This window comes from Opisthocomus hoazin, chromosome 1 (assembly GCF_030867145.1).
Source record: "Opisthocomus hoazin isolate bOpiHoa1 chromosome 1, bOpiHoa1.hap1, whole genome shotgun sequence".
Classification (NCBI taxonomy): domain Eukaryota; kingdom Metazoa; phylum Chordata; class Aves; order Opisthocomiformes; family Opisthocomidae; genus Opisthocomus; species Opisthocomus hoazin.
The window spans coordinates 35,809,136-35,836,510 of record NC_134414.1 but is presented as its reverse complement, the minus strand read 5'-3'; the positions used below and the strand labels follow the sequence as shown (position 1 = coordinate 35,836,510).

The 27,375-nt window shown below is 36.5% G+C and overlaps 1 protein-coding gene across 6 annotated transcripts in view; it reads right to left on the bottom strand.

Moving 5' to 3' along the window:
- The window catches only part of ZC3H13 (zinc finger CCCH-type containing 13), a 51,957-nt gene that overhangs the window by 23,751 nt on the left and 831 nt on the right, over positions 1-27,375 (bottom strand). For 2 of the 6 annotated variants that reach the window (XM_075422102.1, XM_075422107.1), the window contains exons 2-10: positions 21,796-21,921; positions 21,249-21,358; positions 15,766-15,877; positions 8,947-9,055; positions 6,923-7,062; positions 6,044-6,198; positions 4,533-4,730; positions 2,965-3,138; positions 190-500 (exon numbers count right to left, since the gene is read on the bottom strand). In XM_075422102.1, the coding sequence (XP_075278217.1) occupies positions 190-500; positions 2,965-3,138; positions 4,533-4,730; positions 6,044-6,198; positions 6,923-7,062; positions 8,947-9,055; positions 15,766-15,877; positions 21,249-21,358; positions 21,796-21,912 (1,426 nt within the window). In that variant the 5' untranslated portion in view covers positions 21,913-21,921. Of the gene's footprint in view, positions 1-189; positions 501-2,964; positions 3,139-4,532; positions 4,731-6,043; positions 6,199-6,922; positions 7,063-8,946; positions 9,056-15,765; positions 15,878-21,248; positions 21,359-21,795; positions 21,922-27,375 lie in introns of those variants that run through there. The other 4 variants (XM_075422123.1, XM_075422117.1, XM_075422111.1 and 1 more) reach the window with 4 other exon arrangements.

The following is a 27,375-nucleotide window of genomic DNA, read 5'->3' as shown; positions in this document are numbered from 1 at the left end:
TAGGAATACTCCATTGCACAGTCCCTGAAAACAGCACCACTGGCACAGGAATGATAATGCAGCCAGTATTTTCTTCACCCCCTAGCCATTGGGACAGGCATAGACAATGCCACAATCTGAAAATGAAGTTTCAAAATGCAATTTGCAAACAAATAAAAATTATTCTGAAGTGCTATTTCTTATTCGTACCATCCCGTCTTTCATGGCGCCTATCATGAGACTGTGAAGTTCGATCACGATCATGTCTTCCCTTTTCTCTTCCAGGAGATCGGTGTCTTGAAGGGCTTCGCTTCCTCTGAGGAGAAGAGGACGAGTGTGGGGGATAGGGAGAAGATGATCGCCTTGCAGGTGGGGAGGCTGTCCTTTGGTAGGATGGAGAAGGAGTTCTTTTGCGGTGTGGGGAAGGAGAATGTCTTTGAACAGAGGAGCCTGACTGTGATGAAGAGGAGTGATGTCTGGAGGATATGGGAGAATGATGCTGACCTGATGGGGAAGCAGACCTGCAAGTAAGAGTTAGAATAGGCACACATGTAATAGCTTGATCTGAAAGGTTCTTACCATACCCTACAAAAAAAGCGTGATTAAAACAGTTTGTGCATTCTCTACCCTCTATCTGCGGAAAGTAAGTGCTGTTTCTATAAAACATCAAACTAGCCTTCCCTCAATGGTACTAAGGATATCTTCTCAAAGCATGCTTATCTTTAAATGGTTATAGTTTATTTAATACACAAGAAGAAGTTGTCCAATCAAAACTATATTACACAGCTATCAGAATGCTTTCCTGTGGGAAGGGAAGAGTCAGAAAAACACATGATCTTCTCCCTGACCCCCAAAGCAAGAACAATTGTTTCATTCAATATAAAATGCTTTTTTGGAGTTCATGGTAAAATTAGGCAGTTAACACTGTAAAAGTTATCTAAGGGGAATTTTTCTTCTTTTGTTTCTAACACCATCCAGTTTTTTAGAAAGCAACAGTGTCTCCTTCTTGTGCACTTTTAACTTCTTTTATTATCATCATTGATTTTTAAACAATTTAGGCTTGAATCCTGAACACCCATATGCCTATCTACTTAAAATTTTTGCAGACATAAATTTTTACACAAACAGGGAAAACTCATATGTAATAGAATAAGAAAAAAAATACAAAGCGCGTCTCATCTCCAAAATCCCGTCACTTCACTAAAGACCATTTACACAACAGTAAACACATTTCCTCATAACATGTTATCTCACACACAGTCTAACACACACTTCAAACACACACTTCAAGCCTTTGAGATCAGTAGTGCTTTTTTGCTTATTAGCATCAAAGCAACTTGCAAGTATTTTTTCTCATGAAACATCCATTGCTCTTAACTCCCAACTCCCTTCCACCTCACAAAATTCCAGAGACTCTAAAAAGAAGAACAGTCAGAAAAACCACACAAGGACAATACATCTTCAAAAATCCCACTTAAGTAATTTAGTTCCTGCTTTTGAACGTCCATATACAGTGTTTGCGACTTCAAACAAACATTCAGACCATATAGATGAAGCTCTCAGATTCAGGTGACTCACAAATGAGGGACTACTTTACCAAATGCAGTGGTACCTTCCTGCAAACTTCTGCAATAGCCCAGCAGCTGGTAAAGATATGTATGTAACACAGCTTTTCCTGAATATCTTGCAAACATCACAAACAATTCTTCTCAGTGAGACAGCTGATGTCAGCTGGGCGCTGAAGAGAATGAGCTCTGGAATAATTCAGGTTAGCAGGCTTACAGCCTGCCATGAGACTCTCCAAGAGCCAAACGGACAGCTGCCCAGCCAGTGCTACTCAGCAGTGGATCTCCTGGCTAAGGCTTCTTAAAGACCCAGACTCTACAGGTAAAAAGATTCTCCTCATGTCAAGAACACAGAGCAATGATTCAGCTTCAAAGGAGCAAAGCTTTAGACACAGAAGTGAAAGCACTGGCAACCTGAGGTAGTAACTCAGGTCTATAAGGAAGGCCTTTTTCGGTAAAAGACAACATAGTGATAATCTTCTATTAATATCCTCTTTCCTTCTAGTTAATGTCAGGGACTCAAAAAACTACCTTCAGAACCCCACAGCATAGTATGTTGATTACCATAGGACTAATCTCACAAAGATGGTGGTTTTACAGCCAGATTCCATTACAGAACCAAATATATTCACTAAAGGAAGCATCTTGACTCGATTGTTGAGGCACTTCAGACTTGTCAATTGAGAGAATTCAAAAGAGATTTGCAGGACAGGCTGAAATAACACTTCAACTGAGCCACTTCTTCTCTGCTAGAAAAATATACCCAGAAAAGTAGCAGAAAGAAAGAGGTGAGACAGAAAAAAAAATAAATAAAACCAGCCTTTGGAACATGTTTAACTAGGACACTCTGAAAAATGGCCTGCATCTGGTTTTTTTTCAATTTAATTCATACTATGTCTGTAAATTTGTATGCTCAGATTTTGCCAGGCCTGGAGACTATCCCACTGAGATGTGCTTATGACACCCAATGCCAAAGAGTATTTTGCACACCTCAACAATAGACTAAGATTCTGTATCTCCTCATCTGAAGGCCTAAAAGCGCATGGGATCCAGCGCTTCCCCACCTCCAAGATAGAAGACTTTCCACATTTTCTACTTTCTAAGAAGGAAGAAGGCGAGGAAGCAAAAAAAGTTCCCAAAGGTTCACAGACTGACTATGTCTCAAATCAGACTTCTGAAGTTCCACCTGAAGCCAGAACATTCGAGAGGAACTGATAAATGGAAGTCTGCACCATGACTTGTGTTTTTGACCTGATAGGTACTCTCAATGTAGTAATTTGGCAAAAGGTCTCAGAGCTCAAGTGTTTGAGGCACACATATACTCACAACAGACACATATGAACAAGTAGTCAAACCAATAGACGAAGTTTCTAAACTAGAAATATTCATGGAAATAAAATACATGCAATTGACCTCCCACCTGCGAGAGGGTGAGAAGCTATGTTTGTGAGTGGTTGACTTGGCTGGAGCTCGGGAGGTTTGCCTTCGCCTTGCAGCAGGTGGTGAATACTCCCTGGAAGGGGAAGAATTACTGCCAGAATGATCCGCAGGACTAGGAGAACGCTTCTGTCTATGGGAGCTTTCTGAGGGATCCCTGGGAAACATAAACAGCAGCTTGTTTAACAGGTGTAATATGGCATTAGTACATTTCTAAGAAATTACAAACAACTCCAAGACAGAACATGTACTTACAAGATCAAAAACTATCTTATAGAATTATTTGTTCCATCTATAATTTCATATATGAAATTACCTTAAGCTAGCAAAACTCACGAATGCAAGATATGCACTAAGTTCCTTGCTAATCACTGGACTGTAAAATACAGAACTAGAATACGGTAATGCCAAAAATATAGTCTTGTAATTTTACCTACTATTTCATGTGGTGGTGAAACAGAATTCCTATCAATGGAGAACTATCTTGTTACCTTATTTAAAAATTTCATTAAAGTCAGAACTTTATTTAAGAAGCCTCAAGCTCACAGACATTTTCGAACACTAATCATAGTTGCAAATGAATGAAAGAGGTCTGTCAGAATCTTCAACTATTTAACTTACTGCACATCATGAAGATCTGAGATTATTTCTTAATTTTTATTTAGGAAAAAAAAGACAAAAATCCAAACACTGAAGTAAAAGCGTGTAGTCACCACAGCAATACCGATTACAGTACAATGATAAGCCAAGTACTCTCTTGATCCTTTCAGTACTACCTAGAATGTTCTTTTCTACTGCTTACGACCTTCTCCCAGTAATGAAGTGTGCAGGCATGAGGGAAATACATTTTAAAGTAAGAACGGTGCCATTTATTTAATCAATTAAAAACAGACAATTCACAGGCCTTCCACTCTTTAGTCTTTGCTATGCCAGTTACAAAGTAAACATTTACGAACGTGTACTCTATTTTTGTCAAGGGAACACAGGACTTAAAAATGCAGATGTTTCATTTTTCAACTTAAATGGACACCTATGCTTCAGAAAATAATGGAAATAGTCATATTAGTCCACCATTTGAGAGATATATATATGCAAAAGCGGAGTAATTCTAAAATCGCAGTTGTCTCCGACTACTTCAGAAATACTTTTAACCTACTGAAGATTAGGGAGAGTTTCAATATGTCACTGCCAATTTAGAAAGATATTAGTCCTCTAAGATTTCAGAAGAGCAGGCAAGCAGACAAGTGAACGACTTTGACCCAGATTTTGGCAAATTAATTGCTCCACTGGTGAAGGTCCACCTTCCTGAAAAGTAATGAATCTTTGAGAAGGACATTTTACAAACTCCTTAAGTTATGTAGTTAAAACCTACCGATCTGTTAGTTATAGTCTATCAATCCATCTATATAAAGCACTTAAAATATCTAATGAGTTCTGAAAAGGTTGTTGGCAAAGCAGGTGTAAGTCCCTCATTATTCAGTGTTCTATGAAAGATAACTTTAAAAGCAAGGTTACAGTAATGTTAAAAGCTAATAATGCAACTTAACTTACCTCTGCTTCTCTTTTTTCTCCTTGTGCCGTTCAAAGTCACGTCCTCTCTCTTTCACCTCCCTTGCCTTTTCTTCTGAACGTTCTTTTGCTTTATGTTTTTCTTTGTGTTTTTTCCCCAGGGGAGTTTCCTCTTGTACTGGAGGAGGAGGACTAGGGGTACGAGGGCCTTTCTTTTTACTCTGGTTACTTTTAGAACTCCTAGAGATAAATTAACAGGAGGGAAAAAAAAATGAAGGACTGCCAACTATTTCAAATAATGATTTCTCAGATGCTGGCATAACCTAAAGCGCCTTGAAGCTTTTAGGATAGGATTTACCACTCCATTAGCAATCAGCGCTCAGTAACTGTACTTGAGTGAAGGGTGAATGCAGCTGGTAAAAATTCACATTGAGCTCTGTCATTTATAACCTTTATTTCTGAAGCAAGTGAACAAAAATATGAATTGCTTCCACTGAGACAGAACCAGTTTTCCCAGTTAAAATGCCCTTGCATGACCTACGCACAACAGAGGACCAGAACTCTACAGAGTATCACCCTGTCTGTTTAGACTCCCGTTTCTGCAATGCAATACCCCAATCACATACACAAAATGACTTGAACAATTCATGTCTTTGATTTAAAGTTAACTACCTGATGGAGGATAAAGCATTCAAAGCATTTTTGAACATGCATCTCAGAGTATGAAATAGTATGTTTTTCCATACAAACTACCACTGACATAAACCCTATAAACTAGATATCACTGCATACTGAATGTCAGTAGCATACTAGCCCATACTGTACATTCTCATAGCAGAAACAACATTGTTTTGTCCCTATTTTAAAGGGGACTTTTGCTTAGCAAATACAGATGTGTCTGCGTACACTGCTGCAGTAATTTCTTTCCTATCTAAAAGCTGCAAACAGTGATTCAAAAGGTCCTGCAGCCAGCAAGAACTTCAAAACAGGTTTTGGAGACTGACTTTTTGTGGCATGGCACTCAGTTTGAACTTCCTGCGATCTTCACATGCCTTGTCCTTACTTTATTCCCCTCCCCACCCCATCCCCTACCTCTTTCCCCTCCCGAATTCTGAGAAATTCCTTGCCTTGAAAGTCATACGTTATTTCCTGAACAGAAATATGCACTATCAATAGAGTGTGCAGTCAGCCAAATTATAAACATTTCACTTCAGTCTAGCAGAGCTACTTCACAGGCTGCAGCATCTCAAACAAAACCACTTCCCACTTTTTAATGGTTTACATTTCCTGACCACCTCACAGAAACTCTGGACATTCAAAAAGAACTGCTTGTAAACCATGAAACTGATCAACTGACAACTACAGGCATATAACAATTTTCTGCAGAAGATGATTCACAGTGCACAATTTAGAGACCTTCCCCTAAAGTTACATAATCAAAAGTCCTGAAAGCAAGGAAAATAAACCCCCATATTAATTACGAAAAAAACAGTAATAAAAATCAGTGCAGTTCTCTGTTCTCACTTTCTCACAAGATGCATCTACATACTGACCTCTGTTGATCCAAAAGCGGGGAAGACACAGTAGATGCTTTCTTCTCCTTCTTACTAGCTGAAGATGATGATTTGGGACTGGATCTTCGTTTTGGAGATTTGCTAGACTTTCTTGGTGATGGTGATAATTTAGATCTAACCACCTCTGGAGAAATCTTGAGGAAAAGAATACTTTAACCGATAAGATACTGATGCTCAAAAGCTTACCTGTATGCTGATATATGTGTCAAACACATAAATTCAGTAACAGCCTACATCTGAGATCTTAACCATGTACACATCTACCTCAAATGAACTAACCACATGGTTTTCAAAGAACACCATAAAAGGAAGATGACAGGAAGAGAAGATAATGCACTCTGTAATACATTACAAAAACCATAACTAGAAGACTAAAATCAGGACCTTCCCAGTTAGCACTCAAGTTTGTCTGAAAAAGAAAGACCTCCTTTTCAGGCTTTTTTTTTTTTTTAATCTTCCCCAAAATTTTAGAGCTTCTAACACTTACAGCCTTGCCTCTGGTCACTCTACTTTACTCTGTTACTACAAGACATGTTTGAAAAGGAGCTTGGCAAATGCCTTGTGTTCTTTTCTACCTGTTAAAGGTCTTATTAGTTTTATATCATTAAAATGCATTAAATCCTACTCATTTAATAGCTGATTTCATAAAGCAGAAAACTTGTTATGGTGCTGGATGATTGATCAGATACAACTAATGTCCGAGCCACATACTAAGTTATACACATGCCAGTTACTTACTACTATGTAACACAACAGTACATTTGTAGCCCAGGAAGCTCAAGTCTTCCAGCAAACAATTAGAAGCCTACAAAGTGGCTGACGACTTATTTTTCAATTTCACATTTATGGAATACAAACCTCTTTTTTAATGACTATTTCCTCTCGTTTCTCCATGTTTTCCTGTTCCAACTTCATGAGTTCTCTCTGAATCTTTTGGCGCTTCATTTCCAAAGACAGCTCATGATCATAATCATAATTAACATCTCCATTATCAGAGTCTTTATTAAAAAAAAATTAAATAGATTGGTAAACAATCACATATGAAATAAACAATAATATTTAGCACACTGGAGGTCAAGCATAAATATTTCTGTGACTTTAAGCACTGCATGAATGGATCAATGAAGCTAAGCCAAATCTCTTCCACATAACCTGCAGTTAAATTCTCAAGCTTCATTAAAAAAACCACCTTAACTTAATTCAGAGACTTGTATCAATTATTAAGCTGAGGTAGCAAGGGAAACCCAGTAAACCATTTATTTATATTTAAATAACAAAAAAAGAAAAACGTGTGTCTTCACAAAGACTAAAAATATGTAGAGCACTACTTAATTGGGAAATCCCACATGAAATGGATTTAAATAGTGATACATGATACTAGAGGATTTTGTTTGATAGAGTATCCCACGAATCAACGGATACACTTATTTAATTACGCCTAGTAACTGATTTTAAAATAAAAGAAGAGGCCTGTATGACCTCTTTCACTGGATAAATGCACACTTCAGGAGTTTATTTCTGTTTTTAAAACATTATTATTGTTTGGTTTTCACATCAGAAAAGGTACTATTTCTCTCACTTTTTCATTAAGTCATGGCTAGTTAACATCAGATGCTTCAAGCCTTGCAACTGAAATTTTACTGAGAATTAAAGCAGTTTTACTCACTGTTTACATTTCTTATTTTGTTTATGGCTATTTAAGTCTAATGCTCAAAAAGCACTTTATGAAAACAACTGTGAGAGAAAAGATGACTTCATTAAAAAGGCATTAGCTTTCACTCCCCTTCCTACACACAGAATCTATATAAAAGGTTTTTCAATAACTAAACTCTAAACTCAAGTCTACAAATTCCCTTCATGTATCATGAACGCATGGGAACAGCTTACAGAGAGGCGAGCTGCCAACTGCATAGGTTCTTTTCCAGTCCATCTGTCTGCCTACACAGCCCTCACTAGAACTTAACAGACAGTAATTCTACTTCATCCACCTAACTATGATCAACACTATTTTGAAAAAAATCATGATTCTCAAGCTGAAAGCCTCAGTGTCTTAAGACTTAAGACATTATTGCAAATACATTCATTATATCTGAATCCACTCAGAATGGATCAGGATTCCCATCTTCTCTTGCAATATTGTAACTACGTAAACAACACAGTTCATGAGAGCTGTCACAACCTCACTGTCAGGTGATCTCGGTCTCTAACAGTGCAACTCAGGACAGAGAGGGTGAAACAGTCATTTCCTCAACTGTGTGCATATTAAACAGGCACGTATTATTGACAAGGACAACAAAATCACCTTTTAAACTATTAAAAACCACAAAAACCCACCCACCCAAACAAAAATTACTACAGAAGGCTAATGCCAGACTCTTACCACTCGAGTGTTTTCAAAATATAAATAGCCCACCAATTGCTACCTCTAGCTGTTTTACTCATTCTAATGGAGCCCTTGTTAATGAGACAGTTCACACCATTACAAATGATGCAACAAAAACCTGCTGACTTTTCAATTCAAAGGAGTTATGCTCTCTCCTCAGACCGATCAGTTACAAAATTACATTGGATGTACCTTGGATTCAACCAGTGATCTAATGGTTCAGCCACAGCGTAGCCTATGGCCAAGTTCCTTGTTGTCAGACGAGTCAAAAAAAAGCAAAAAGAAAAAAAAAGCATGTTTTCAAAATAAGTTGGTTTTACCACTGTAGCAGTCTAACTCAGATTGCTTCTTTGCTCTCCTCCAGAAATAAACACTAATGGCTACTGCATAAAAGTATTCTGCTTAGAGACTATATCTTTAAATATTCTGCTTTATATACAGTCCAGTAACCTTGCAATTCTTTGAGCTGTAGGGGGACCATTAGTTTAATTACACTTACCTTCTCTATTTGTTTCCCAATCCCCATTTTCCTCTTCACTTTCTGGTGTTCTCTCCTTTGTGATTTTGATATCTTCCTTTTCTCTATGTCTTCCTCGTGAAGACTCTTTCTATAAAGGGAAAAATACTGCATTAGAGTAAACAACTTTATTTTAAAAGAAGCCTGAAGAAGTAGGTATATTTTACATGGTATTTGGGCTGGCTGTTTATTATAGTACAAAAAGCATTTTCCCCTTTCGCCTGTGGAACAAATACCTTCTTAAATAAGCAGAGACTCCACAGGCAACATGTTCTAACGCATTTTCATACAATCAATATGCAAACAGCAGACAGGGAAAAGGGAAAAGAGAAGAAAGGATCCATAAAATAAGAAGGTTTAAAGGCAGGGCAAGAATTTAGCATGTATCGGAGAATAAAGTTTAAAACAGGAACCGAAAGAATAGATCAGGCTCTCAAGACCAGAAGTTTAATGAACATTTAAAGAGTATAATTTTAGCAGCTTGAGTAAGAGTTCTCAGCTCTAAATAAGAGTACTGATATGCAAGGCAGATGAGCCTCAGAAGCTGAACCATTTAACTCTCCAGAGGATAAAGTGGGAGGGGGGAATAATAAAATAATAATAAAAAAAAAACCACCAGAAACACTTGGCTGGCAGAAGGAAGGGGAAAAAGTCTGAAGTAACACACTGCAATCAAGTTTTGTTGATAGCTTTATATTTGAACTTTCACTGGCCCCGAGTTGTTAGACAAGTCTAATTATTGCAGTAGCACCCATATTGCATGTGGTATATGGTCCTGTGCATACCTAAGGCAGCCAGAGACTGTTCTTACAGGAAAGAAGATAATTTCAAAAGGCAACTGAACCTGTGCTGCCCTTCTCCCCCTGCTAAATTTCAGTAGTAAAGCAGCATAGTTGCATTCTTGTCTCTGCCAAACTGACATTCTCTAAATTATCTATGTGGCTCAAGTGGAGTACGGGACAAAGATTTTTCACTATTTGCTAAACAAGAACATTCAAGCTTAGAGAAGTATCTCAGGTTAATTTATTAAGCAGGAAAACAGAAAGAGCAAATAATGAAAGTCTGTCCCATATCTCTTTTGTTCTCACCTCCCATAGTGCCTTATTTTGTCTTTTGGGGATTCTTCAGTGTCGATATGTAGGAACCTTTGTTTTTACGCCAAGAAAAGGAGATGCCTGAGAATTTCACTAGCTATTCCTTATTGGGACTTAGATCTTGACTTAATTTAAATCCTTACCATCACCTTAGAAACAGAGTAAGGAAATAACATTGTGGATAGTCACTCCCAAGTGTGGATAGTCACTCCCACGTGAGTAAAATCCAACTGTCCCTTTTTATTCACAAACTACGTTAAAATCTTATCTCTAATTTAATGACGTAAATGATGACAGAACAAGTACTGCATTTATTTTAACCAGTGAACTAGAAAAATTCTTCAATGGAACAGTTATCTTCAAGACTCTCATCTTGATGTATTCAGTATATCATAGCCAAAGCCTCAGAAGGTTTGGAAAAAACTGACCGGTTGCTACATAACACGAAGCAACCTCACATTAAAGAACTAATTTGCGTCATGTTTAATTTAAAGCAGCTTGTAGAATAAGGAAAAAAAAAAAAGTTATTTTTCTCTATTTCATGACAGGATCTTTAAAACGATGCACAAGCTCCTAACCTATCAAGTCGTGTTGGTTGCTGACATCAACTGCACACAAGTCTACACCAACTAAGCCATCATCACAACATGTACTAAAGGTATTTCACTCTTAAGAATCAAAGTACTGTTCTACACTCCAAAGCAAGTTACTTTAAAAGAAACTGACTCTGATGAGATCTGAAAATATGTAACTTTATCAACAAGTCTCTCCTGCAAGCACTCTTTTTTTTTTTTTCTTAGATTATCTTAATTTTTCTAGACAGCTCTCCTTGAAGGCTGCATCTGTTCTATTAAACTGTGTAGTTCTGCCATATACTCCAAGTAATTCCTACAATATAAACAAACAATGAACACACTTTTTAAAATAAAAATACTGGTTTCTATTAATTCAACACTTTGTTACTAGCAAACTTCAATACACGTTAGAACATCCTCTGTATACCAATTTCAAAAAACTTCTCCAAGCCAAATCCCCAAATAACTTGTCAGCAGAGAATGTGCAGATAAATCAGAATGCTTCAAGACCAATTTAATAACCCACTTTAAAAATACTACACAACTTGTATGCATCTCGCCTACATCTCCAAACTTATAACCAAACACAAGCGTCTTGAAACTGCCTGTATTTTCTCCTTTCAGTGGAGAGATGCAGTAGTGGCACAATCATACTTCCACAGAAGAACTGAGAACAAAAACATCTATGAAAGGAATTTTATTGAATTACGGAATATAAAGGAAGGGAATAGACAATTTTTATGCAAGCATGCTATTTTACAAGTCGGGACAACTTGGCCCGAGCCCTTTCATACACTAAATGACTTCAGTTTAGTTGCCAGGAAAAAAGACTCTGGTAACACTGCATCTTGAAAAACAAATCTCAGTTTAGAAATTGAGTATATTTTCCTGGGGCACACAAATCAAGAATTTAAGTTATGATAGTTTAGAACATGTGTTTTGATTTTCTCATGAAAAAGTCTTCAACATATTCCTTTTATCGTACTTGTTCCACTTACAACACATTTAACTCTCTCATACTATGGGGAGTAAGTATTTCCTTCACATCCTTCTAGACCCTCTTGCATTTTACACAGGTTTTTTTTGTCTCTCTCTTAATAAGCCAATAACAAAATAAACCAAGCTCCTAATGGCCAATAGCATGCCTTTCACTCATACTTGAAGATGCTGTATCCACTTCAGCCACGCCTGTAAACTATTTCTCTGCAGATTCTGAAACAATGCCTTTTACTAGCTGAGATATAAGTAACTTTCATAATAGTACAATTATTTACTTAAAAAAATTGTTGCAGATTGTCCTAAGAGTAAACAACAACTTAGCAGACTGTCTATGCTGTTTTCAGATATGTGCTCACAGTTAAACTATTTACATGTGTTGGACAAATTATTACAGTTTAATGCTGACATTCAGGAGAAATGCTACTTAAGAAATGAAAAAAAGAAAAAAACCCCACTACAGTATGGATGAATGCTGTGAGATTTTATTTAATTGACTGTCTACTTAAGTCGAAGTTCCACACCCAGTAAGATACGATCAGCACTGTACAGCACAACACTTGATGTCTACTTGAACCAATTTCCCACTCCAGACAGAAGAGTTTGGCCAAGCACAATAGGAAACATCCAGTCTGCAAAACATGCTTCCAGCCAAGAAGTGCTATTTTGCCAACACTGATGGAGAGAATATTTAAAAGACTCTTACAACCTACAATTCTTCTAAGGCAGAGGCTTCGGTTTCAGCCTCATCAGCACATGTACATGCAGCAGAAATATAAACTTATTCAAAACAGCAGATTCCTTTAAATCTAGAACAAGCTATCACATATTACGGCTAGAATCTTTTGGGCAAGCACAGTGCTATTTTGCTCTACGTATGATACCTTTATAGTGTAAACTACCACCACACTACACAAACATACAAGAAAATGAATCTGAAGTTTCCCTGAAATGAACAGGTATTGTTTGCATTCCAGAGATGGAAGACAATGCTGACTTCCATTTCCAGTGGAGATAGTCAAAAGCCAGTGACAAAAAGCACAGACATGAAACAAGTGATACACATACCTTACAAAAACCTTTCCTAAATGTACATTAAGTTCTTCCCACTGTTTCTCCCAAATGACACACACCTCTCAGGTAACACTTCAAAAACTCCAATGTAACTGTCTTCTCATTATATGGAGAAAAATTCAACATCAAAATTTCCAACTAAATACAATAATGCCAGGAACCTTATCTAATTATTTGTATAATAATTGACACACTAACATACAGTGGTGAAATAATTCCAAACACAAATTTGAGAAACACAGAAACAACTGAGTTCAATGCAGTTGTCCACGTAACGCAGCATATTATCTCTGAAAATAATAGTTCGGCACAGGAAAAAAAAAAACTGATGTGGGATATATTCTATAAACTGTATTTATAAGAAACTCCCTATACGGACATACAGATTGCACTAGTTATCTTACATCTCCAACGAACAAGAACTCTCTTCTAAAAAGATTTTATACTAGTTATACTGTCTCAACTTTTTGTGTAACCTACTCAGGTTTTTGACTGTATCTTCTAGCAATCAGGCAGAATTGTCATATATAACGTAAATAGCATTTCCTCTTGTCATTTTCAAGTTTGCCACGCTTTCCACTGGGATAAAGTTTGAATATGACGCACCTAATTTACATTCTCTCAATCATACATTACATACATTCGCCACATGTCCTTTCTTCTCTCCAGTATCTTTCTTATCTCCTTGCCCACTTCAAAAAGACTGTATTTTCTTGCATACAGATGATCCCAACCAAACAGCATTTCAAATAAAACTGGACCATTAACATAATATTCGTCTACAACATAATATTGATAATTTTCTATTCCATTTTTATGTATCTGAGGGTTTGCTTCTGCAACTGTGACTGCACTTGAAGAGATGGTTTCATTGAGCTGTCCACAATAACTTCTTTTTCTACTGGACGGTTTCAGTTACTTTTAAAATGTTCATTCATGATTTTTTGTTTTAAATACTTTCTTTACTGTGCATTACTTCGCACTTGCCAACACCAGGTTTCATCTGCCATTGTACTGCCAAAAACCTTCCCCAATCCCTATGGCATTCCTCAGACTTTAGTAATCTCAACTACTCTTTTTGTATCTTCTGCAAAGTTTGACATCTGGGATGTCCAACATTTTTTCCACACTCTTAAAAAGTTATAGCTCTTTAGATGAAGCACCATAGCATCCTCTGTAAATTCATCATTTGAAATTAATCTAAAAATGTTTCCCCTAGTTGGCTTCTAAACCTGACAATATTATACCTGTTCTTCTTTGACTATCTGTATGCTTCAAAAGCCTTGTTTTTTGAAGCTATTTAAGGTTTCACCTGTATCAGACAGTTCTCAGTCTTCTCTCTCTACTCTCCATTATTCAGGCTAGTACTGGTGAAGCACAAATTTTGTCTGCAGGAACAATGCTGCTCTTTTTTTTTTCTCAAACCACAATTATGAATTTTTTTATGGAACAAGCTACCTTTTGTAATCTCAAACAAATTTAAGATATCTTATCCAGCTCCTCTGTTATCCCAAAAGCTTTAATAAGAGATGGAAGTGTCAGATATCAGATCTCTACCATAACAGTAGCTCTAATGATGGAGCAAGATTTTGGTCAGCAGTTCAGTCACTTCAATCTTCTGTTCTTTTAGATATCCTTGTTCTCTGCAATGTAACTCTTGACGACTGTCCCTCTTCATCTATTTGTTCCAGAGTATTTTCTTTGGATATCCTGTATTTTGAGAGTTGCTCCATGCACCTAGTACAAAAGCTCAGTGGTTTCCTCAGCCTTCTGTTTTACAAGATTGAAGCAGAGTAATTTTTCCTCTGCAGAGTGCTTATGCTGTAAATAATTCTCTGGTACTTTAACAGACCCACTAAGTTCTTCGATTCCTTTTGATTCTTGCTTCCAGTTCATGATTACATGGGGTTTAGCTGTTTAACAGTGTTTTAATGTCACATTAATAGAACACTATAAAAAGCACGGATAACTAACCAAAAGTAAGATTTACATCAAAAATAGAGTTGTACCAGGACAGAAGTTGTTACAGTAAATTTTTAATACCAGTCAGAAAAAACACTTTTCCCACCAACCATGTACTCAATAACTGAACATTTTATTCAAATCATTAGAAAATAAAAGAAACACATTTAAGCAATAGAGTAGAAAGATTGAAAGTTTACACAACAGCAACTGAAAACATGATTGGAAGGTAAGCCATTCTGTTAATTTAATGATAGCAGCTGCTGTTGATTTCTTTACACCTGACATAAAAACTAATTTTACATAGCAAGTAGGAACAGATTGAGAGGAAAAAAAAGGAATGTCGTTAATACCTGCAGAAGCAAAATTGATTTTTTACAAATAAAATCTTTAAATTATTATTCATATGAAGATGGTCTTAAAAAACATGATGCAGGAATACACTGGTGCTATTGTTACACAGGTGCAGGATCACACTACCAGCTCTGCTCCTATTTCTTTGTAACATCAGTGCAGGAACAGATAACACAATTTAAAAATAAGTAAATTCCCATATTTGAGGGGTATTGAATTGCAGAAATATGCTTGAGAAATGAGAACAATAATGAATTTTTTGCAAAATCCAAAAATGAGTAGTTGGGATGGGTCATGAGTATGTAAGGAGGAAAGTGAAATGAACCAGCACAACAGTAACTGCATGGTCTCATCAAAAGCATGGGATGAACAGCTGGGGTCAAGATGCATGTGAACAATGGGTATGAATATATGCCAGGTAAAAACAGCGCACGATTGGAACAACGGGTAATATATTTGCTTGCTACTAATCAAAGAATCTGCACTGTTATTAAATAGCTGTTTATCAGTATTTGTAACATATTTTAGTCTAAATCTTTGGGATCCAAAAGATCAGGAAGTGCTATAAAATTTCAAAATCATACAATTGTTAAGACACTTCATAATAAAATACGCCACATGCTACGTACAAAATGATCAAGTCATTAAAACATTGTAAATATTACAAGTCACCACAATCAGGTTTCTAGGACACACTGCCCAACTGCTACTGAGGGATTCTGGAGTTCTGCAAACTCCATTCTTACCCTAACAGGAGAGGACGATTCCTCTGTACTTCGTTTCTGTGGCTCTGCCTCAACGTCTTGACGTTTGTTCTTCATTCTTTCCCGAAGATCTCCAGTGGGTCTTTCTGGTGACCTGTATAATACAGAAACATAATATAACCAGTTCTATGGGACTATTTTTAAAGGAATACAATCTGTCTTTTAATTATTTTTCTAATTAGTATATACAGAAAACCTCGCATATAGAAGTGAAGTGCATGAATAAAAAAAATATTCAGTTCTGATGGGCTTAAGCATTCCAAAAAAAAAACCAAACTCAGAACATTAAGGAAGACTTGACTCTACGAAGAAAAATTACTTATATGTTTATATGGCATGACTCAGTTACTACACTAGATCAGCTTCAAGTGATCCTACTCAGAACAAGTCGTCTTCTGATCATCATGCAAACATGTTTCCCAATCACTCCTACCAAGTCTTTCAAGATGTCTTTAGCCTTCTCCATATTCTAAGCTGCACCAATTATTAATGTATAGATAATATATATATTTTTTATACATATAAAAAAATAAAATTCATGCAGAGTCAAACTATTGTAGACTAGCAATGACAGTCGCACAGAAGCACAACTCTGAATATGGATGAAGTCCACAAGTGGAGATAACCTGACCTAGGTGCCATCCTCCTATGACCTTGGTGTGACTGATACACAAAAAATGCTGTTGCAAGACTATGCACCAGAAATTCACTCTTGGAGGCCTCCTTCATTTTCCATCTTGCAGTAACACAATTATTTCATTATTTAATTACAAAATATTGGATGAATTCTACTAGTCATGCAACTTTAAGGTGTATCTTCTGTAAAAGATATTACTGTGATGTGGGAAGGGAGGGCAAACAATCTACACTACAAGACATCTATATAATTTTGTCACCTCAGTATTCCCAAGTTCATTTATCCACTATGGGTTAAAAGAGAACAACCCTCACATTTAAACAAGTTCCTAAGCAAAGGAGATGTAAGAGTTGCTTCAAAAGATCTTTCCATTCAACAGAAGAAATTTTCTCTTCATATACATCTGTCTTGATATTGAGTTTGGTACTTCTGTGATGGCTGTTAGCTGTAATTACAGATTCTTCTGTGAAATGGTTGCCTGAGAAGTACTGGATCTGTACCTACCAGCTGACACTAAAGAATCACAAAGAGATACTAAAGCTGCCTCGCTGATTAGAAGAGTTATTAATAATATCTGAACAATGAAATTTGCATTTGTTTTGTTTTTCAGACTGAATTAGGGTTTCCATTTGGAAAGGGCTGTTTCTCTCACCCTTCCTCTGTCACATAATACATAAAGGGTAAATTGTCTTTCGCAGACTATGCATACAAAAATCCAAATTAATATGATTTCATTTTCAACCTGTGCATACTTGAAACACAGTAATTGCTTTCCATTTCCTCTTTTGCAAAGTTATCTATATATTTCATTATTTAAACTTTGTCATAAGTTTTAGGATCTAACAAGAAAAAGAACAGTGACTGCTCACACTTTTAAATGCATTTAATTCTTCACAAAGTTGTAAATACAGGTCACTAGATCAGAGGAAAGGTACAAAACAGTAGCATGCTGCTTCTCTCAGCACTAAGAAGGATCAAATAATATCCAGCATACAAATATAAACAAGTTATCTTCTTTGCATGCATGATTATATCATCTTTAAAATGCCTGGCTTTAGCAAAGGTTATGATTCAAAGTATCTTTCTTTTCCCCCTCCTCTCATCTTAGAAATATAATTCCTTTGCATTATCAAAACTCTCTGAAGCATTCCAACCATCAGCTACCTCAACAAATAAATTCTCTTTCAACATTAAAGCAGCAATTCAATGCCTTAATTTTGAACAATATTTCAGCTATGGCATAAAGGATTTTGATTTGTGAAACTGAAAACTAATTTAAAAGTCAAAAAGGTTATAGATAATGTACTGGTAACATTGTTTCTCACCAGAAGCAATTTCAGGAAAAACCTCAGCAGCTGAAGGAGAAAGCAAGAGAACTGAATGCATCTCGTGTACTTTCTAGAGATACATCTGACTTTTTAATACTGGGCTGTTATTTTTTAAAAAAAGTTATATGCTGGAGTGAAAAAACATCCAAGCCATTTCACTCTCAACTAATACATTTTTCAGTATGGGAGGGAAGAAAAAACTTACTTTGTTAAAACATTATTCAAATCTACTTAAAGATTACAAAACTTATCAAGAAATCACAGAAATTTAAAAAAGCTATAGCTTCAGGGTTGGGCTTTGTTCGTGGTTTTTTGTTTGGGGTTTTTTTTTAGCTTTAGGAGAAAGCTGGAGCAAAGTCATGGTAACCATCCTACCCCTCCAAGAAACATCATAACATCATAATCCCCCCCAAAAAGACTAATAAAGTAAGACTGAAAATTTGTCATATATTTTAAGAAATAATTACTCAGGAAGCTGTGACTTTTTTAGATACTTTGGCTTAATGCACAGAAAAACAAGCTGGCCTACTAGCTGATTTTTCTTTCAGATGTACCCCAATTTTAATGTTTATACAATGGCTTCTTTTCTACATAACTTTTTTTTTTTCCTCCTCCCCTCCAAAAGGGGCCTTTGGTTTTTCCAGGTAATGAACAATACTGAATTTCAACAGATAACTACAATTTTACTTCTACAGTTTAAGACGATGTGGCTAGACTGCAACTGGTAGAACCTTTCACGCAAAAGGCTCTACAGCATTATCTCTGTACACTGAAAGAAGAAACTATTCAAAAAATTCTCTTTAATAACTTAATATTTTGTGCTGGGGACATCCTTTAAATAAAGTCTAAAACGCAGAATTTCATCATTTCAAATTTTAAGCAGTCCAATTAAGTGTATTAAACAGCATTACTTCCTGCAACAGTTCAGTTCTCCATATTCGGCAGCTTGGTTAGGAGCTGCACATTCATAGCAGCGCCTCCATTTGCAGAATTCTGTACCTCTTACAGTGTCAGGAACAACTCCCTAGCAACAGGCACACTATCCGGGAATATCTGTGCGTATGTGTGTGCATGTATAGGCAGCTGACAATTATTAGTGTATAATGCACACATTATGACTGAATGCTCATGAAATACTGTCCTGCTTTTTCAGTTTCCCATACAACAATATTTGAACCTCACAAAATCCATACGTTCTTACCTAATATTACTGCTGGTTTGGTTTTTAAATCCAGTGTAATGTTCCAGAATGACGAGGATTAGACAGGTTAAGGGAGGGATGCTACGATGGCATGGATGCTGACAACAGTATAAAATAACCAGCAGGAAGCTGCCAAGCAACTAACAAACAATCTATGAGTGGAGCAAAAGAGCAAAATCCCTTGTGGGACAGCATGTTTACACACAGCTCTTTCCTTGTTAGCTTCTCCTTACTTCAGATGCCTAGAAGACTGTCAGGTCTATTAATGAATTCTTAATATCCTTATCAGGAAAGCTTTATATGTAAAAACATGCTAGGTTTTATTTTTATAACAGAAATATTAAAATTCATGCTATGAGAGGCAGCATTAATGTTGAAATGGAATTTTAACGAAACTAGATTTAAGAGTTTTTCACACTTTAGAGTCAAGTTTTCCTACTGTCTTGTGATGTTCTGAACTATGGGAGGCACTATGGCCAAATAAAGCCATTAACAACGAGATTTATTTAAGACAGGTATGAAATTAGAGGGGCAAGACAGAAAGGCAAAAAGACGTGCTTTGTCCTCCCAAACTGCTCACAAAGCAGACAAAAGACTTCACCAGCAGGCCTGGCTAAGCACACGTAGACACGCCACCATTATGCTGTCCCAGACACTTTTAACAAGAATACTGTTTGGACTGATGTGGAAGCAGCAATAGGCTGACTTGCAAGAAGCCAGTAAAATTATATTCAAAATACCTGGATAACATTTGTAACAATCTCTGTAGTGTTAAATGGCATGAAAATGCCAACATTTTATTATATACATAAACCAGCTTTTTCTGTGCCTGACCAAGAGCTATCAGTAGAAACTTCGAAAGACAAGCATGCTTCTTTTGTCTGTTTTGGGGGGGGTAGTCAGAGGCTTCCTCCCCCTTTTTATTTTTAAGAACACCTCTATTAAATGTTGAATGTATCAGACAAATAAGCAGTAAGATCTGCCCTTTGAATTTTTCATACAGTCCTCATAAAAAAATGTTAGCCATAAGAAGCAGCAAATCAACATGATTCTTAAATGTCAGTGGCAACAGTAAAGCAGAAATAAAGCTTTAATCATTAAAAGAAACGTGACTGTTCTTCAACTGACCAAGCAGAACTATGCACTAAGTGTTCCAAACACTGAAATGAAGTAGAAAGTGACATTCTAACAGTTTTTCAATTCAATCTCTACCACTAAATCACTGTTTTTTTTCCCATTTGGAACATTCAGTACAGAACAGAGTACAATCTTTTACACAACAAAAGAAACACTAACTCTACGATATATTTTGTACCCCAGCTGCTACCATCTTAGAAGCAATGGAAAGATCAAACAAGCAAAGTCAAGATCGTCCTGAGAGTATGCCACAGGAATAGGAAAAAGAACCAGAAACAGAACCCTAACCTCATGCCATCCTTCCTGTTGTTGCTTTACACTTTGATGCTTCAGTGTGCCCATCCATAATCTAGAGGCAACACTGACATTACTGTACCATTATGAAGCACAGTTGTTTGTAAAATGTGAAGTCTTCATACAAAGAGGTATTATGCTAAAACTGTACTATCTTTTTGTCCTTTATAGTAAGAATATCACAAATTTACTCCCATATTTAGTTTCAGTTAAGTAAGGTGTTATGCCACACAAAGGACAGTAGGAAAAAAATGTTTAAATTACGGTAAAATATGAAAAGGCAGACAATAAAAAATTTTCTCTTCTGCAAAATGAAGTAAATTCTTGGATCTCTTACTATGACATAGGGTATTTGTTCTGTATTTGACAGATAAAGTCACAAAACTATGTTTTGAAGAGAAGTGTTTTCTCACAACAGGAGAGAAAAGGATAGACACCTTATTCATCAAGCAATATAGCAAAGGTAGAAGGGCTGCAAGTATATGAGTACTGCTGTAAGTAGTTGCAAAGCAGTATTTTAGTAAAGGACAGAAAGGCATATCCGAAGCTGCAGTTACACTACGGCAAAAAAAAAAAAATGTATTAAGGTACTTGAACTTCCCATTTCAAGTCATATAAGAAGTTAATCTGCATCCAGCGGACTCCATTAATTTTTTACAAGCTACATACACACAAAAATCCTCAGAAAACCCAGTGCAAGTCGCCAAATTAATTGTTTTGAGCAGCTTCACAACGCAACTGGTTATCAATAAAACATACCATTAGGCACACCACAGCATTTCACTTTTTTTAAAAAAAACAGAAGACATAGTTGCAAAAACTATTTTCCTACAGCATGTGAAGAATTCAAAGTGAGTTCTTGATTTACCTTCTATAACTGCTGCTATAGCCTTTACCTCGTGGTGAAGGGCCATGTACGAATCTACATGTGTTCCCATAGAGGCAGTTGCCAGTCTTCAGCCAGTTACGGCACTGTGTCTAAGAGACAGACATTACTGGGTGAATTTCACACTCATTTCTGGAAATACCATTGGTGTGAGTGTGGCAGAACAAACAAATGACTCCACATTAACTCCCATTTATCTGTAATTTCTGTCCACCAGTAATATAAATAATTTAAAAAAAATAATCAACAATGAGCATCAGGTCTGGCAGAGAAAAATTGAGGTTGGTGGAAATACTATTGATAGGTACAGTACTACTGCTCCTCTCCAGAAGCTGGGACAACACACGTTATTTGAAAATTCTAGTATTAGTATGATGAACATCCACGCTTTAAGGAGTTCTTTTCACCTTTACTAACATCAGTGACACCCAAGTATTTGGTACTTGTGAGCTACTCTTTCCCACCACCTAAATCCTGGAAAAGAAGATGCTGGGGTGGGGAGGAAAAGAAGAACACTTTCACAACTCACCTCTGCAGTACTTCCAGTGCTGGGTCCAAGCCTTTCAAACACACTGGGTCTTCGGGATGTGCTATCGGATATGGTCTTGGTATTTTCCACTGTGACCTTCCTTCTAATTTTTGACATTTTGTACTACTTCAACCAAAAAAAAAAGCAAAACTGTAAAATCCTTCAGTTTGGGGCTATTGATACTGAACTCACATGAATAAAATGGTATGATATACATTGTAAGAGTTGCTGCAGAGGTGATGAAGAAAGAAAAAGAAGTCATAAATGAGTGAAATGTATCTAATAACAAGGAATGCCTCTGATTTGAACTAGTCAGCTGAACACCAGTAATGAGAACTTTTCATTTTATTTTATAACCTGCTTTGGATTCTTCAGCTTCCCTTTGGGAAAGATCATACAGTATGTTACTCATTTAGGCAGCAAACACCCCACAGAACAGACACTTTCCTTCGTCATGTATTTTTTGTGCACCAACTCAAGTGAATTCAGGTGAGAAGAACTTTTAATGTTACTTCACCAACCTCTCGGAAACATGTTCTGACCACTAAAAATGGCTCCCATCTTCAGAAACAAACCTCCAAAAACAAGAGCTCTATTTTCCCAGTCTTTGTTGTGTGTGACAACCTGCTGAAAACCACCCTGATATCATCCAGAATCTGTGTTTGTTACTGGTTTGTATTCTACAATTATTTGAAACCACCTGAGTTTATGAAAAACAAAAACCAAAAAACTCCACAACAGTGATACATTTCTTAAGCTTCTCAAGAAATAACTCCTTTTTATTAAGAAAAACAGATTTTGAAGCAAATACAGCATAAGTTTGATAAATAAGAAGTCACAATTTATCTTACCTGAGAAAGGAAGGAGTTATTGAATACAGAAAGAAAATCATAAGTATAAAAAAAAAAAGAAGATATATATTGAGCACTAGAGACAGTTTGTAGAAAAAAGGCAAAATGGGCTCAAAAATTATTGTCCATTCTTCAAGTATTACTTGATCTACATAGAAATAAATTCAATTTGGGAAAATGTTCCAGTTGCTGGACGATTTATATACAGCTCAAAAAACCACCTCTTTGTTGTACAGCAAAGTGCCATCATGCTAGAGCTTCTTAGTCAGTATAACATGAATAGTCAAACACTAATCTCCCTACTTTTCTGCTGTCTCCTCTGCTCCTATCCACGTGTCTCTGCATTTAGAACACACACACTTAAGCTAATTACTCATACAAAAACAAGTTACAAATGACAAAAAGCTCATCCATACAGTCAGTATAATACAAATTTAAACTAACCCCTACCAGATCAGAATAATACAAATTTTCACTGATCTGATCAGCAGTATGTTCCCATAGCATTCACATTGTTAGGTTCCATCCTACAGCAAAAAAAAATTATAACGTATAAATGTGGACAAATGTACTTCAAATGTAATACTGCTGTAACTTATATTTTACATTTGACACTTCGAGAATGCCTGGATTTCTCCCTTGTGCCTTGGTGAAACTTCATTATCTGAATCCTATGGTCACTTCAATGGCAAGACCTCCCCAAAAGTCAGACGCTGTGCGCTTTCAAACAAAACTGTGCTGAAGCTCTTGCTAAGCACTTCAGCTCTTTATAAACAACAGGAGAAAGCTTATACTATGTACTTGAAAGACTTCTCAGCTCAGCTCTAGTGACTGCTTCTCCAAGCCTACGATCATCTGAAAAATTTTCTCTCGCAAGTAAGGTTCAGATAACCAAGACGTTAACCAAGATGCTCAGAGAGTGTAGAAGTTAACCATGTAGTGTACATCAGACATTAAAAACAATGGTTAACATTGATTAGTGGAAGCAGACAGTGAAACAGTAGAATTTGCCAGTAGTAGGAAACTATTTGGGTTAGTAAAAACTGTGGAGAATAGAGATTTCCAGAAAGATCTAACTGAGTTAGAAAACTGAGTAATACAACAGCAGATGAAATGCAAATAAATATAATGTAATGCACACAAGGAGAAATGATTTTTATCTAAATACTTGATGAGTTCAAATTAGTCCAGTCTTCTGAGAAAAATAATTAGGAGTCATTGTGGACAGCTCAATGTGCAGCAGTAGTTATAATTCTGACAGGATAAACCATTAAAGTTAGAAAGCAAGACAACACCACATCTCACCTAACTGAGCAGCCTTCCATTTCACGATTGTTTCCCACCATATTTCAGAAAAAAACCCCACTGAACTTGTAAGGCTTCATGCAGCTACACTCTTTAACAGAGGATACAAAAATCGACTGACATATGCACAAGCATTTTTAATAAGACGATCATATATCAAATACTGAATTTGGTTTAAATATTTACAGTAAAAAGAGCCAGATCTGAAACAAAAAGGGTTAGAAGAACGGCACTGGCAATGGCATAGGGAGAGGTTTCAACACATGAAGGACAGATAAAATGAGTGCATCCACTACATAAGTACAGTACACACCGACATGATAGCAGTATACAAATACAAAAAGTTTACATTCATTTTGCCTCCTAATTTGAATGTCCTTTTATTTTCAAAGAAACAGAGGCCAAACATCTTTTCCTAGATGTTACTTTTTACCCAGCAAATAGTACCTTCTTGGAATTAACTTCTATAGGCAGTTATGATGATGACTCTGCTTAAAAGGATAGTTATAAACATGGAGAGAATGAAGGGGGTAACATCATCATAACTGAACAGATAATTTAATTCCAACTACCTGCTTCCCTATATTTTGCCTGACAATTTCCTACAAGGAAATTGTCAGAACACCATCCAATCCTGCATCTTCAAAGGTTTGTAAAGCCACCTATCTTAAATAAAATGAAAACTTGGAACATGAAAAGAAAAACTGTACTATTTCAGGCAGCATTCTGTCCATTCTATTCTTACATTCTGACCCACACCCACCAGTTTGCAACTAAAACCATATATTTTATTAACAGGAGAGATATTTCATGAGAAATTATTCTAAGCAAATAAAACCACCATGCTGTGACTGCACAACATGTTACTTTCTGTATAGGCGTATTATCACACGAGGGTCTCACTCCTGCAAACTGAACTGCATAAATATTTCACTAAGTGAATATAGCTGTTATATGGGCTACAGGATTAGAGTCCAGACACATTATTCAGAGGCAAACTGAGGAATTTTCACTATGTCAAACATTACATTTTCAGAGACTGTATCTGAAAATGGAGTCTCTCCCATTTTCATTCCTCAAAGACCAAGTAAGTTGGAAAAATAAAGAGACAATTAAAACAATACTGCAATTGAAACCTCAGAAGCATAGGGGCAGCTTTATATTACTGACAAGCTTCCTTGCTTATAAACAAGTACTGTGAGGTGAAAAAAATTAAGCATTTCGTTTTCAAATTTTTCAGACTACACATCAATGGATAATCAAGAACAACTTAAATGGAACATACCACAACATTTCTCATAACTTCCTCCATAATCCCACATTTTCATCTTACATTGCTTTAGCCTTGATGAACACAGTCCTGCTATCAATCCCACACTGATGGCCAGTGCAATGATTTTCTTTTCCATCAAACTCCTGTGCCTCGGAACTACCATCTCCTTACCAAACACTCAGGCAGATTAGACAGCACTGAGTATCAGTGTGGACTAAGCCTTGAGCATTCATATTTCAACATTTCAAATAATTACTACCATGCTTTTAAAAAAAAAAAAAAAGTTCCTAAGTAGAAAACGATGTATTTCTCTATTTCAGGTATATGACACTGCACTGTTAAATCTATTTAGGGGCACTGATGCTTCCGCAACTTCTGCAACAGCTTACTACCACTAACCGAAATTAACTTTACACTGCTAAAATAAATTCTATAGCTAAGGTTTTAACTGTAAGGTATCACTTTTCCATACATAAATGAGATCCACAAGACTCTCTAATAATAAATTAGAAATACTTTAACACTAGGATAACTTACTCACAGATGCATCTATGTCATTCTTTAAATGGGGTAACCTTTCCAGGGTGAGAGACAATGTGTTAATGACATTAATTATTTTTCGATTCAAATCGTAGTATATCTCAGAGTGTTACTTCATGAATAAATCTAAAATGTAGACAGACTTGAGAGAAGTGAGTATACCTAGTGGAGACTAATCAAGTAACTGAAATCAAAGATGCATGACGTGATTGACACAATATTCAGTGAAATTCTATATTTTTATTATCAGTACCCCTACATTTTGGTGTCAAGCATGCTTAACGTTTTTCTTCAACAGAAGTATGATATTACGTAAGCCATGATCAAGAGAAACAGATCTGAAACACCTGATTTTCTGTCAGAAAAGCCTAACCCAATCCTCTGCAAAAATTAATCCTGCTTCTACAGGAAAACTAGCAACTGAGACATAACAGAACAAAAGCAAAGTTCACAAAAAACTGTAAGGAGATAAAATCTCTTTAAGAAGTCCAAGACATCACTAGTAAGCATGTCAATGTCTCTGCATGCATACGTGCACACCACACACAGGCTAAACCTTACGTTGCTTAAGAAAATCCTACTTATCCTCCAATAAATAATATGCCATTTAAAATAACAAGCAAAATTTTAACTTCGAAATCCTACAGAAGTCCAGCTACAAACTAATTACAGCTCTAGGATAAACTAAATACCTGTTGACAACTAAATAACAGCTTAGAAAGCAGAAAATGTCAGTACTCCCTCCACATTTCCAAATCAAGAGCTTTTACCTGAAAAGGTTTTGTTTCTGATTACAATGTTAATGTTCCCATGTCACAGTACTAATAAAATACCAATATCTGAAGGCGCTCCACAGGTTTACTACCTAAAAATAACACTAAAAATAGTAAAACACGTTGTTAAGTAACTTTCAAAAAAACAACAAATGCTGGATGCACATTTACGCAATGTCAGTCTAGCATTCTTCAACTCACACAAAGAAGCCTGTCTGACAGAAAACTAGAAATTATTCCAAGTTTACTTTGACAGCTCCACGCTGTTAACCCACCACCATATTAATTTGAACCTATCCCTCTAATTTAATATATGGTATTTCTCCATTCGTAGTGATAAGCAACTGCTAATTATGTTTTCACAAGTATAAAGTCATGGTTGGCTTTCTACATGTAAACAAAAAATCAGGCCCTAGTATCGCAAAAGAAAGTATATAGTATTCCATATCCTGCCTAACAAAGTCCTCATGCTCAAAGAAGATGTTTTACAGGACTAAGGGACAGTCTACACAGAGTGGTGCAGACAGACCCAAGCTCAGTCAGCCTTCACATCAAGTTTGTTGGATACACATCATCTCTAATCTGTAAATTGGACTGCTACATCGACGTGCTGTCACACTCCAGCAAGTGTGCTGAGAAGTGGGGTGCATTCCCTCAGAAACAGGCACGTACAGCCACACTGCTACAGCTTTCAGACACACTCCATTTGCAGGCTGCGTCTGTCCGCTCCCACCTGCAGAGAGGCACCCTAAGCATCTGACCCACCCTGAGCTCCTGCTCGCTAACCCACCCTCTCTCACAACCCGTTCTTCAAACGGCCTTGCAGAAGGGCGACAAG